Raw genomic sequence first — 14,197 nt, forward strand, 5'->3', positions numbered from 1 at the left:
CTCCTTCTTTTAATCTTCAAGACAGATCTCCACCAAGATCTAACTGTTTTCATACGCTCTGTTGAGAATTGTTAAAAAAAAACACATCAGGAGACTTGCTAATTATAAAGTCGGTGTTAATTCTTGAATTATGGCAGCAAATGCATTTTAATAATAACGCTTACGTAAGTAATGACCATAAGAAAGGCTGAGCACCAAAGAATGGAGGCCTTCAAACTCTGGTGCTGGAGAAGATTCCTGCGAGTCCCTTGGACTGCAAGGCCATCCAACCAGTCAGTCCTAGAGGAGATCCACCCTGGCTGCTCTTTAGAAGGCCAGATCCTGAAGAGGAAACTCAAAGACTTTGGCCACCTAATGAGAAGGAAGGACTCCCTGGAGAAGATCCTCATGCTGGGAACCATGGAGGGCAAAAGAAGAAGGACTACAAGGCCATCCAACTGGTGAGTCCTAGAGGAGATCAACCCTGACTGCTCTTTAGAAGACCAGATCCTGAAGGGGAAACTCAAAGACTTTGGCCACCTGATGAAGGAAGGACTCCCTGGAGAAGAGCCTCATGCTGGGAACGATGGAGAACAAAAGACCAAGGGGACGGCAGAGGAGGTGGCTGGATGGAGTCACCGAAGCAGTCGGCCTGAGCTTCAATGGACTCCAGAGGATGGTAGAGGACAGGAAGGCCTGGAGGAACATTGTCCATGGGATCGCGATGGGTCGGACACAACTTCGCAACTAAGAACAACAAGTAATGCATATGCCAGTTTAGAAAGAGGACATCTCTGAAGAGGAATGGTTTCACTTCTGCTCGTAATTCTATAACATTAATAACTTTATTGCGAGGTGCTTGGGATGGAGAAGAACCTGGGGTGGGGGGGACCAAAGACATTTGAGATTGCTAGCCAGTGCAAAGCTAGGAACAGCAATGTGGTATCCTGAGTGCTTCCTGAACTTGGTTGTTGTGTGGCAGACGTTTCATTACCCAACTAGGTAACATCAACAGTGCTAGATAGGGGTGGGGTTTGCACTGATTTTAGCACTGATGATGTTCCCTAGTTTGCATAATGATATGTCTGCAACACAACAGCCAACAACCAAGCTCGGGCATCACCAAAGATTCCATAGTTCAACTACTTATTGAGGAAATTAGCAGCCTTAAAGTTGCAACCATTGTAAGAGGTTCAGTGTGGTTTCATTGTTGGCGTTGCAATGGTTGAAGAGGCTTCATCCTTCTGCCTTTCTCCCTTGATTCAGTGCTAGTTTAATTATTCTCTGGCCTACATTTGGGAGGGCAAGAACCCAGCTGATATATTTTTTAGTGGCAATGCTACACTCAGCATAGTATGATATTAATTGGAATATCCTCTTTTATAGCAGGCATTTTATGTTTCATAAACAAAAAATTAAGAGACCATTTTCCTAAATTAGATGATGCAACCACAAAGTAATTGTTTTACAATAAATTGTTATGTAAAGCTTACATCTTACAATGAATTCTACGTCCGGAACGATTCTTTAAAATCACAACGAAGCTAGGAAGGCATTAGAAACTTTAAGCCTTGGATAACTTTCCTCGTCAGGCAAAATTCTTACGCTTGAAAAAAATAATTAGCTGAGTTGCAAATTAACGCAAAAGAGGTCCACAGGACTTGGCTGGCAATTCTTAATTAGAAAGTGTCTGAATTCTGAAGGCTAAACTGATCGTGCAACAACAAGGTTAATTAGAAGTCCTTGCATGGTTCAATACTTCTGTTTAAGTAGGTAATCTTATTACAATAGAAAACAAAAAAAAATATGGGCCATTTTAGATCCAGAAGAAAAATCACACTGCCAATAAAACCCCCCGTTGAAATAATGACTCATTTTGAAATTGGAATACTGGCCAGTAGGGGTTGTTTTTTTTTTAAGAGGGCATCACTTTCCTTCGTGCACCTCTTCAGCCATGGCTCTGAAGCCTCTTTTAACTTCAGACACAACATTTCCACACAAGTGAATTCCTTCAGAACAAAACAGGCCTAACTTCTATGGCAGTGACGACGAACCTTTTCGGCACTGAGTGTGCAAACTAGAAGGTGCATGCATGTGTGTGTACTGGTGGTGGAAATGCAAAGGCCAGCTGACTGGTGTGCACTTGCCTGTTTTTGGGCAGTTTTCAGGCTGTTTTGGGGGGGGTGCTTTTGACCTGAAAACTCCTGGAAAATGTGCTGCAAAAATGGCCTGAAATTGCACCGCAAAATGTCCTGAAAATGTCCCCCAAAATGTCCTGAAAATGCCCCCAAAATGGCCTGAAAATGTCTCCCAAAATGGCCTTAAAATGTCTCCCAAAATGGCCTGAAAATGTCTCCCAAAATATCCTGAAAATGCCCCCCAAAATGGCCTGAAAATGCCCCCCAAAATGGCCTGAAAATGCCCCCCCAAATGGCCTGAAAATGTCTCCCAAAATGGCCTGAAAATGTCTCCCAAAATGGCCTGAAAATGCCCCCCAAAATGGCCTGAAAATGCCCCCCAAAATGGCCTGAAAATGCCCCTCAAAATGTTCTGAAAATACCTCCCAAAATGGCCTGAAAATGTCTCCCAAAATGTTCTGAAAATACCTCCCAAAATGGCCTGAAAATACCTCCCAAAATGGCCTGAAAATGCCCCCCAAAATGGCTTGAAAATGCCCCCCAAAATGTTCTGAAAATACCTCCCAAAATGGCCTGAAAATGCCCCCAAAATGTTCTGAAAATGCCCCCCAAAATGTTCTGAAAATGCCCCCCAAGATGGCCAGAAAATGTCTCCCAAAATGTCCTGAAAATGCCCCCCAAAATGCCCCCCAAATGTCCTGAAAATGTCCCCCAAAATGTCCTAAAAATGCCCCCCAAATGGCCTGAAAATGGCTCAAAAACAGCCTGTTTTTGAGCCCTTTTCCCAGCCATTTTCAGGACATTTTCCTGGCAGTTTTCCGATGCTCCAGCACCCGCTAAGATCAGCTGCCCAGTGTGCCAAAATCCAGACGAGCAGCTGGCAATGGCGGTGTGCCCACAGAGAGGGCTCTGCGTGCCACCTCTGGCACATGTGCCATAGGTTCGCCATCCCAGATCTATGGTTTTTTCCCCCCAGCATGAAATAGGAGATATAATCCATTCCTCCAAATCTTAATTCTGCTGCTTTCTCTTCTGCTCAATTCCAGGCACCGTCTGTTGGAACCCAGTTAGTTGAATGTTATCTGTAGCTGGAAACTCTCTTGCCCAATTATTCCAAACTGGTGGGGGTGGGATGGAGAAAATCTCCTGTTTGCTTTGGGAAATATTTGGAAACTTGCAGAAGTTGGTCACCCCTGCAGGGGACTTGTGAAATATGAGTTCACAGCAGGGGTGGTATGACACATGATATTGAATAAAAGCTCTTCTGCCAATTGTTCGGGCACAGTTCATTCTCTGAGAGCTCCTGGCATCATATCAAAGGTTTGTGTGGCTTATTTAACTCCGTCTGTATTTAACTGGCCTTTTGCCCCCTCTGAATTCTGCCTCCTAGCGAACAAGCTGCCTCTCTAGATGCATCCCAGATATTTTGCTCACCAGGATCCATTTCTGTCCTTAAACATCCCGATCAAAAGCTCTCCTATTAACCATAAATAACCCTTTAATTTATGTCTGCTTTGGTACTTTTTAATCCATGTTCGGTTGCTCCCTTTATTTCGTACAGCGGATGTTGTGGCCATGTTCCTTTTTTTGGGGTGGTGGTGGTGGTGGAATTGAGCTTGGTTTGAGCTCGTCTCCTTTTTCGGGTAAAGAAAATTCTCGCCAGCTCAGGTTCCAAGCAGAAGGACCTTTGTAAAGTTGGCATCTCGAGCTATTTAGATTTCCATGGGCCTTCGGAATATTTGCCTGCATTGTAACGTTACATGACAGATGCTCGCCTTCTGTGAATCTGTGTCAATCAGTTGCCCATCCCGTGAAATGCAAACAAGCGGTAGTGCAGACAGATTTCTTAGGTGTCGTAGAGTCACTGGGCTTTGTCTCATGCCTCAGCGCACACTCACAAAGCTGCACCCCTCAGCGGTAACACAAAGCCTGCTACAGCTTGCTCCCTAATGATAGCAAATGCCATCGACTGTTATAAAGGCTTAATGATTACAGTATTCTAAAACAATGGTGTGGTATGATATGGCATGGCATAAAAGACTTCTGGAGTTCTCAGTCCACCCTTTTGCTTTGCAGACATGGGGAATTTCCAGGATGAGAATCAGTGGGAAACTGTGCCTGAAGGACAAGCTGCTGTCCTTAACGTCCCCCACATCCCCAGTTACCCCAAACCGCAAGTCACGTGGTTCAGAGACGGGCACAAGATTATACCCAGCAGCAGAATGTAAGTAGCAATCCAATTATTGTTTCAGATGTGACCAAACGCGTATTTAATTTCATAAATGCAACTTGTATTTTAAGCGCAAGGTTGTGGGCAATTGATAACCACGTGAGCCAAGGCTTCCACGGAACAAGGATAAACGCCTACTTTAAGATGTATATTAACTATTTCAAGGCAATGCTTGCATCTGCCTTTTTTTCATTTTTTTCATTTATTTTTTTTCATTTATTTGACATTTATAGGCCGCCCTTTTCCCTGAGGGGACTCAGGGCGGCTTACAATATGTAGGAAGGGAGTGCAAGACAAAACACAAAAAGAAAATGTGAAATATAATAAAATAAAACAATAAAACACAACATTCATTCAGCATTCGGGTGGGGCGAGATTAGGGTCTTATCCCCAGGCCTGGCGGGATAGCCAGATCTTGAGGGCTGTGCGGAAGGTCTGGACGGTGGTGAGGGTACGAATCTCCACGGGGAGATCGTTCCAAAGCGTCGGAGCTGCTACTGAGAAGGCTCTCCTCCGCGTAGTCGCCAGTCGGCACTGACTGGCGGATGGAATTCGGAGGAGGCCTACTCTATGCGATCTGATGGGACGAAGGAAGGTAATCGGCAGAAGGCGGTCTCTCAAATAGTCAGATCCACTACCATGGAGGGCTTTATGAATGGTAAGTAGCACCTTGAAGCGCACCCGGAGATCGACAGGTAGCCAGCGCAGCTCACGGAGGATCGGTGTTATGTGGGCGAACCGTGGTGCGCCCACGATCACTCGCGCGGCCGCATTCTGGACTAGCTGAAGTCGCCGGATGCTCTTCAAGGGCAGCCCCATGTAGAGCACATTGCTGTATTGATCTGTTCCTCACACTAGGGGTGATTACTTTGGCTTTGCTTATTTAAAACAAACCCTAAGCAGATCCACAGATTTATTATTTACCCTCCTGCGCCCACCTTCCATTCTCCTTTACGCTACTTTATTTAACAATGAAACTGCAATTAGTGTTTGTTTTCTTTTAGCTCCTTTTACCCTGCAGTGACAGTTTTATTTTCTTCAGTCTAATTAGCGGTTCAGCCATTCCCAGGCAGCGGCTGCGCTCCCCGACTATCTAAGCATTGTCGCTGGGTGTTCCCATCAACAACTGGCATCTAAAGTGCCAGTCTGGTTTTAACTCAAACGCCGGCCTTTCTTTCAACGGGCTCCCTTACGTAATTTAGTAAGCAATTAGTGGAGACCCCAGGGTTTCGCTTGGGTGAGTGCGGTGGGCGGGCATATCAGAATGATTTATATAGCTACCACCACGATATTCCAGGAAGGTTGCAAAGTATCTCGGGCCACTAATGAAAAATTGATCCCTCAGCCGTGTTGGAAGAAAATGCCCATCTGGGTTCAGTTCCAAGTGGGGGGGGGGGGGGGAAAGAGACTAGAAACATGGCGGCTGCTTGGAAAGATGGTTTAATGGTGGACAGGGCCACGTGGCTTGAGCTCCTGAGCAGAATCACACGGCTTGAGTTCTTGAGTAGAAAAGGGGAGGAGATGCTGAGAATGCCCTGGTTTTATGCCCTCTGGGGGTCCCAGAAATGCATTCTGATTGGTTGTCAGACTCCCAGGGGGTGGGGGGGTGTCTTAGCTACCTTTGTAGCAGTGGTGGGATTCAGCCAGTTCGCACCTATCCGGGAGAACCGGTTGTTAACTTTCTAAGCAGTTGGGAGAACCGGTTGTTGGAAGAAATCTCCTTTTGTTTTTTTCCACTTTACAGGGCTGATCCCGTAAGGAAGGCAGGAAGGAAACATTCTGGTGTTGTTTCCAGCCTAATCTTTATTCCCCTGTTTACAGAAACTGCCTCCGGTTAGCCCTTATTACATTGTAACAGTTGATGTGAAGCGCCCATTGATGTGAGTGACATTGAGTTGGCCACACCCACCCAGTCACATGACCACTGAGCCATGCCTACCCAACTGGTCATTAGGGCAGAGAACCGGTTGTTAAACTATTTGAATCCCACCACTGCTTTGTAGGCTGTCATGAGACCCAAGATTGTTTGCCTTGCTGGCTGATGTGATTTTCCCCAGGTGCCTTGTGACGAATTTCTGTTTGCTAGATGGGTCTGATGGGAGGGGTAGACTGGCTGGGGAATTGTGGGAGTTGAAGTCCACAGGTCTTCAAGTTGCCAAGGTTGGACACCCCTGCTCTAAACCCGAAAGCAATTCTCACCGAAATCCAGTCTATCAACTTGGAAATACGTCCTGTTGAATCCCAAGCATGGCTGGGATCTCAGCCATAAGCGGTTCACAAACGATAGCTCTCTTAATCTGTCCCAGCTAAGCCATGTAAATGCCTCCTGGCAGGAGATCTCTCTTTTGGCTTCTCTACAAAGCCTACCGATGACGCTGGAGCAAAATAATAATAATAATAATGCAACTATTGTGTTTTTTTCCTTCTTCTTTAACGCAGCGTTCTTTGCGCCCAATTGCTTAATGAAAGCTGAATTACGCATTGCCGTTTCCATCCCTTTGGAACGAGGGGTGGTGGCGGCAATATTTCTGGCAAGGGACGAAGCCTTTTCATATCAAAAGACTGAAAGGCGGTGGAAATCAGGGCACCGTTGCTAGCGGTTTCCGTTCCTGCAGAAAGGGACAGGTTGGCACGGAGCTCCATCAAAAAGTGTAAACATGTAAAATTTTCTAATAGCAAGAAACCCGTTTAATTCGCCAATACTCTCCCAGGCATTGTAGCTTGAAATTTTAAAGCCCACGGTGTTTATGGATTTGCAATTTAAGCAGTGTTTTTGGTTATTTTCCCACCTGAATAAGACATGGTTGGCTGGGGAATTCTGGGAGGTGAAACCCACACGCCTTAAAAGTTGCCAAGGTTGGGAACCCCTGGATTAAAGAAAGGTTGGATTTTCCTTTGGTTGGATACAGCTGTTGTTGTATCTTGACACTGCTTGGGGAAGGCCAAGCGAAGACGAACCGGTTGCCAGTCTAGCTTCGAAACTCATGTTGTTGCCTTCTACATTGAAATATTGAGCAATTAATGATGCCGTCCAGAGAGTGCTTTGGCCAAATCATTTCTTTAATCCCTGCAAGGGTGGCTCCTATGATTATGTAGGAGAAACGGGGAGGAAGCTAACCACCAGATTGCAAGAACGAGCGGTCAGACAAGGAAGCCCTTCATGGTATTGGATCTGGGTACTTGAGAGACCGCCTGCTGCCAATTACCTCCCACAGACCCATTAGATCTCACAGGGTTGGCCTCCTCCGGGTTCCATCTACTAGCCAATGCCACCTGGCTACTACCCGGGGGAGGGCCTTCTCTGTGGCAGCTCTGGCCCTCTGGAATGAACTCCCCGCAGGGATTCGGACCCTCACCTCTCTCCAGGCCTTCCGAAAAGCCGTCAAAACCTGGGTTTGCCGGCAGGCCTGGGGGTGATGAGTTCCCTCCCCACTTGACATGCATGGTTGTGCGACTGTTGCTTATTTTATTATCTGTATTTCATTTTTATGTTCCCCTTTTTCCCCCTTTTGAATTGTTCGCCGCCCTGAGTCCTCCCGGAGAAGGGCGGCATATAAATAATAAAATTCCATTCCATTCCATTTGCAATGAATGAAGACGTTCAATTTTGCAGCTACTAAGATTATTGGACGAGCAGGTACAAAAACAGCCAGGGAAGTGATCGAATCCTGGGAAACGGGCCCCTTGTCAGTCAACAGGGGTGTGGATTTATCGCCAGCCTATCTAATACTTAGGAGCCGAGGGCTTGGCTGCACAAGGAAATGACAGCCAACCGCCAGCCGTCAACACACCAATCAGCCAATAGGAAGGCACCACATAAACAAGATTCACAAAACAGCCCACAACACATATGTCAGGGGTATTAGGTGGAACCCTGAGAGCATATTTCAGTAGAGAGAAATTCCCTGAAGGTGTGTTCCAGCATGACCCCGAAAGCTTGGAAGAGTAAACCTCTGGTCTTGGGTGACCGACCCCAATTCGATTTTGCATCATTATCCTGGGACACGTGTCTTTGCCTTCATTCATTTATCTAAGTTTGTTGCCTCGATTGTTGGACTCTTTGAGGATGGCTGGCTGTGCTTGGAGTGCTGTTCCCAAAGGCGCCTTTGGTGTGGGCTGAAGCAGTGCTCCCATAATGATGCTCAAACGAACCTTCTCAATACCAAAAGGTATTGACGTTTCCTGATTCTTGTAGGATAGATGAATGAGGGCTCTGTCCCTTCCTTTAAATGTTTTTCATTGCGTTTACCTGTTTAGCTGTTGTGGCCTGCCAGCAGCCAGCAGAGCTAGCAGCAGATTCGGACAGTGAGGAGGTTGGGGAGGAAAGCTCAGACGAGGGCTCTGCGCTGGAGGCAGAGAGGGAGCTAGACAGTAGTGAGGCAGAGGAACAGCTGGAGCCTGTTCCCAGTGTGCACATGTGCAGAGCTGCCAGAAGAAAAGAACAGCTAAGAAAGCAAGGTTGACTTAGGCCACACCTTGGAGGTGATTGGCCCCTTCCATAGGAAACAAGAGGAGCAAATGGGGAGGGGGCTTTTGCAGGAAATAATTCATTCCTTCGGTCGTTTCAAGAGTGGAAAGTTCTGTTTGTGACTATAAGAAACTCTGTGCAAGGTTTTGCTTTGCCCTGCGTTTGGAAACTAGTTATCTGGCAGCTCTCCAAACGAGATAAGGTTCGTGTTGATAAATATTCCTTGGAAAGACTGTTTGCTAAGTCTTGTTAAGCTCTTTGAGCTGTTCCGGGGATGTTTTTATTTTATTTAGCACTATATCTTGATTTGTATGTTAAGGGTAATTCACCAAGTAAGCATTTTTTTTATCTTATTAAAAGTAATTTATAGCCCTCAGTATCTAGGGAAACATCTTTCCCCTATTTTTTTATTTTTTGCAAAAAAGAACTCCCCCCGCCCTGTTTTTTTTGCAACCATTGCATTTCCTTTTGGGTATGGAATAAAGTCAAGTATTTCTCTTTTCTCTTGGTGTGGTATTTGATAGTGTTTCTTAAGAATTTGCTTTCAGTCAGCACATTTTATTATTTTTATCTCTCTCTAGGAGTCCTAATAGTACTATTTTCATTTCTCTTCATGTTTAATTGCACATTTTTTGCTTTAATTATTGATCACTTTTGCTTGAATGACTTTATATATATATTTTTTGCCCTGGTTATGCATCTTTCATGGGCTTGTAAAACATTGATTAAAAATAAATATGTACAAAGCTTGTGCATGTACATATTTATAGGGTTGTTATTTTATATAAATTTATATACTCAATATTGCTTGGGACTAGAAAAATGCACTTGGGCTAGAAAACAGGATCCTCTTTAGAAATGTATGAATGCAAGATTCAATTGTACCGAGTGAGATAATTTCCCATCTATTAATACTCCCAACTGTATAAGCACAAATGTGTAGTTGCTAGTTTTCACGTTGGGAGACGGACTTGTCACACCTCTTCAATCCAGCCTTTTAAATTACTTTTAGTGTTTTAGGTTCAATGTTTTCCTTGATTTATAGCATACCTCCTTGGTGATTTGATCCAAAGACACATTCTTGATAGGCAAATAAATGCTGCCAGCTGTTGACTATTGTTGCTAAAATATTATTTAGCAGTAGAGCCATCACTGATCATAAATGGTTATAATTACCAGATGCATGTGCTGGAAATAGCTAGTGCGTTTCACAGATTCTATTAGATGCAGAATAAACTTGCCAACAATACGTAAAAAAAGAGAGAGAAAGAAAAAGTAGCCTAACATTCAAGACTGTTATCTTAAGCTTACATACTTCTTTCTGCCAATGGCTCAATCAACGGATGATGGCTAAACGAGAGTAGACTGATAAGATTTCATCATTATCCAGGAGGATAATATGAAGCCTTTTGAATGATGCAATGCCATAAATCTCCTAATAGTATAATGAGTCTTCATCTGCTTATTTTGGTTATCCCAATGCAATCAGTTTAACAATCTCCGTAGCGAGGGAGTGAATTTAGAGGCTGCAGTTCATGCATTTTCACCCAGCAACATTGCCAAAAAAGGGGAAAAAAAGGAGAGTGAAAATTGTGTATATAACTCAGCCGAAACTAAGTTGTTGATCTTCGTCGGATAACCTCAGGAAGGGAATTTCCAAGCTCAGAGAACTGAATAATCGTTCTGTGAAAATGTTAAGGCTTTTTATATCTTTGAAGCTGTGTGGAGTATTGTCTCTCTGCTTAGGAAGAAATATTGGTGAATATTTGAAAAGCCACGCTTAAAACAACACAATCACAGCCTGTTCTCTCTAGGCAAGTAGTCCTTGACTTACCACAGTTTGTTTAGTGACAGTTGGACGCTACAACGACACTGAACAAAGTGACATGACCATTTTTCACACTTATGACCATTGAACCATCCCCACACGGTCTCAGGAGTCGGATGCTGGACAACTGACTCACATTTATGACGGTCCATCAGTGTCCTCGGGTCATGTGATCCCCTGTTGCAAAGCCAGATTCACTTAACAACTGCAGTGAATTACTTAACAACAGTGGCAAGAACAGTCGTAAAATGGGCCTAAAACTCCCTTAACAAGTTTCCTCACTTAACAACACAAATTTTGGGCTTGGTTGTTGTCATAGGTTGAGGACTACCTGTATTGACAATGGAATAAAAGGACATTGATTTCTGAATAATGCTTATTGGGTGTTGTGGCTTCTCGGCTGCTGGTTCCTCCACCAGCCAAATCAGAGGAGGAGGAGGGTCAGCATCAAGGCAACCTGAGAGCTCCAAGGGGGAAGAGGGAGTGGAGCTGTCAGAGAGAGAGAGAGAGAGAGACAGAGAGAGACAGAGAGAGAGACAGACAGAGAGAGAGAGACAGAGACAGAGACAGAGAGAGCCTGCGCCCTCCATCAACCCTGATGGAGAGTCAACAGCCCCTTGGTCTGGAGGTGGCTGATGAGGAAGAGGAGGAACAACTGGGTCCAGTGCCTGACATGCAGATGGCCAGAAGGCAGAAGAGAGGAGAGCAGTGGAGATCTATGGGCTGGTCCTTGGAACAGAAGAGCCACCACTGCTAGTGAAGCCCCACCTTAGCTCTGGGGATAAAAGGCAGAGGGCAGAGATGAATAGGTGGGCAGAAGACAGAGGGGAGAGGAGAGCAGTGGAGATCTATGGGCTGGTCCTTGGGACAGAAGGGCCACCACTTCTAGTGAAGCCTTACCCTAGTTCTGGAGATAAAAGGCAGGCGGCTGAGATGAATAGGTGTGCAGAAGACAGAGGGGAGAGGAGAGCAGTGGAGATCTATGGGCTGGTCCTTGGGACAGAAGAGCCACCACTGCTACTAGCGAAGCCCCACCCTAGCTCTGGGGATAAAAGGCAGAGGGCAGAGATGAATAGGTGGGCAGAAGACAGAGGGGAGAGGAGAGCAGTGGAGATCTATGGGCTGGTCCTTGGGACAGAAGAGCCACCACTGCTAGTGAAGCCCCACCCTAGCTTTGGGGATAAAAGGCAGAGGGCAGAGATGAATAGGTGTGCAGAAGACAGAGGGGAGAGGAGAGCAGTGGATATCTATGGGCCGGTCCTTGGGATGGAGGAGCCACCGCTGCTAGCGAAGCCCCACCCTAGCTCTGGGGATAAAAGGCAGAGGGCAGAGATGAATAGGTGTGGCAGACAACTATTCGTCTTCCGGCCAGATGGACTTGTAAACTTTTTTGCTGGTCTGCCAGCACTCCTAATAAAGGAATCATTACCTCAACTACAGAGGGTTTGTTGTGGTTGGGGATCTGGGTCAGAACTAGAAAAAGCTGTTTTTTGTTTTTTTTTGGGTGGCTGTAGCTCAGCTTAAAGTTCCATGTATCACTTTGTTACTTGAAAATTTACAACACTTGGTCATGCATATATGCAACAATTCCAGTGCTGCCCTTCTCTGCAAATATTAGCCTGTTGAACAGCTTAGCTTAGTCGCACATAATTGCATTTCACGTACACGCGATAATACTTTAATTAAAATTGCGATAATTAGCATGTATTTTTAATGAACAATAAATTCCGAGATTGCCAAGTTGTTGGTGCGTTCACTGAATAATACCGCTTTTTGGGGAAAAAGGCAATAAAAAAAAAACCCTCCACAAAGCTTCTAAATGTGCAAAACTTTAGCTTTGGAATGCTGTTATTTATCTATTTAAAGAAAAGGCCCAGATGTAGAATTATACACGATCCGGCAATGCCCTCTCCTGCGAGGGATATGGTTTAATTGGGTTAAGGGGGGAAGAAACACAACTTGGATTCCTTATTCAACCTGCATTTTCTCAAGACTTCCAACAAAAGTCTGGTGCTCGTATACTATTTATTCAGCTCAACCCCGTCTGTAGGACTGTTGCCGGCAAAAGAGCTTCACACATCATCCCTTTTTTAAAGATTATAAAGCCTAAATTGCATTCTTTTATTCCGTAGCAGTACTTCTCAACCTTGGAGAGATGAGTGGACTTCATCTTGAGAACAAAATAAAAGTGAATCCTCTTTTGCCTGCTCTCATCATCCAGCCTCCTTGTTCTAGATTTTTTGACCGGGTAGAAACTGTTCAAGAGCTATAAACTCTTTATGAAGAGTTTGGCACACCCCATCTCATGGAAGATGTGAAGCTTGAAAAGAAATTTGGTTTAGATCCTTAGATTCCAAGTCAAGACCACCCTGGGAGTGATACTTATTGAATTCATCTGATTTTACATAACACAGTAGCTATACCAGTAGAGGTTAAACATTGAGCAGAATGAAGGAAATCCCCATCTCCTTACAGTTGCGGAAGAAGGCATGAACCTGGATCTGCCATTATTGCCTATCCCATCCTACCTCACTGGATTGTGGGGAAAAATGGATGTCACATCACACCAGTGTAACGGAAGATGCCTTCAGAAGTTGTGGGAGCTTCACCACTGGAAGCTTTCAAGAAGAGACTGGACTGCCCTCTGTCAGAAATGGTGTAGGGTCTCCTGCTTAGGTGGTGGGTTGGACTAGGTGACCTTCAAGGTCCCTTCCGACTCTTGTTAATCTGAATCTAATCTGAATTCTCCCAGAATTCCCCAACCATCTGATAACAAAAACGAAGGGTTTTTTGGGGGGTCATACTTCAGAGATATTTTTTTTTAACCAATCCCTTCCCTTTGTAATATATGTATTCTCTCTTAAAATACACAATCTGCTGAGAGTTAAAACATGAACATAACAGCGGAAACCAAGAAAAACTCTGCACAAAACAGCGAAAACACAGAAGGCTACAAATGATAGTCCCCGGGAACTCGTAATTGTACATTTTAGCCTTTTCAGGGCGCCCTGAAAATAGACTTGAAACTTTTCATAGCTCCTAGGAAGAAATCAGAAATAACGGTTTTCTTTTGAAGCTGCTGAGCTGGATTTCATTAGTGCCTGTGACCTGGTGCAGGTTGTTCTATTTGGAAACGAGATCGTGGGAGCAGCAAACAACTGTTCTCCTTTTAAAGGTGCATTTATATCCCCCCAGAGTTAGTAATTCTAATTGAATTGTATTTTAATGTCAGCTCTTATCGCTCGTTGTGTTCGAGCCGTACATTGCTCAGGGATGAAAATGATGAATTATTTTCATCATCGCTCTTGCTAGGCTTGCTCATCAGAGAACAAACAGAAGTGGCTCACTCAGCTTCTTCGCCTTGGTTGCTTCGTTTCTGCCGGTCACTTGGCTCTGCGTGGTCAGATTATATATATATATATGTGTGTGTGTGTGTGTGTGTGTGTGTGTGTGTGTGTCTGTGTGTGTGTCTGTGTGTGTGTCTGTGTGTGTCTGTGTTTGTCTGTGTTTGTCTGTGTGTGTATTTGTGCTGATAAATAAATAAACTCTCTCTC

At 44.7% G+C, this 14,197-nt stretch overlaps 1 protein-coding gene across 1 annotated transcript in view; it reads left to right on the plus strand.

Annotated features, from left to right (window-relative positions):
* Positions 1 to 14,197, plus strand: part of SDK1 (sidekick cell adhesion molecule 1) — a 501,088-nt gene that overhangs the window by 99,160 nt on the left and 387,731 nt on the right. The window contains 1 exon segment of the mRNA XM_087729082.1: positions 4,194 to 4,341. Within this exon segment, the coding sequence (XP_087585208.1) occupies positions 4,194 to 4,341 (148 nt within the window).

The sequence above is a fragment of the Thamnophis sirtalis genome, unplaced genomic scaffold, assembly GCF_051295495.1.
Source record: "Thamnophis sirtalis isolate CommonGarterSnake01/CBP01778 unplaced genomic scaffold, rThaSir2_p1.2 scaffold_14, whole genome shotgun sequence".
NCBI lineage: Eukaryota > Metazoa > Chordata > Lepidosauria > Squamata > Natricidae > Thamnophis > Thamnophis sirtalis.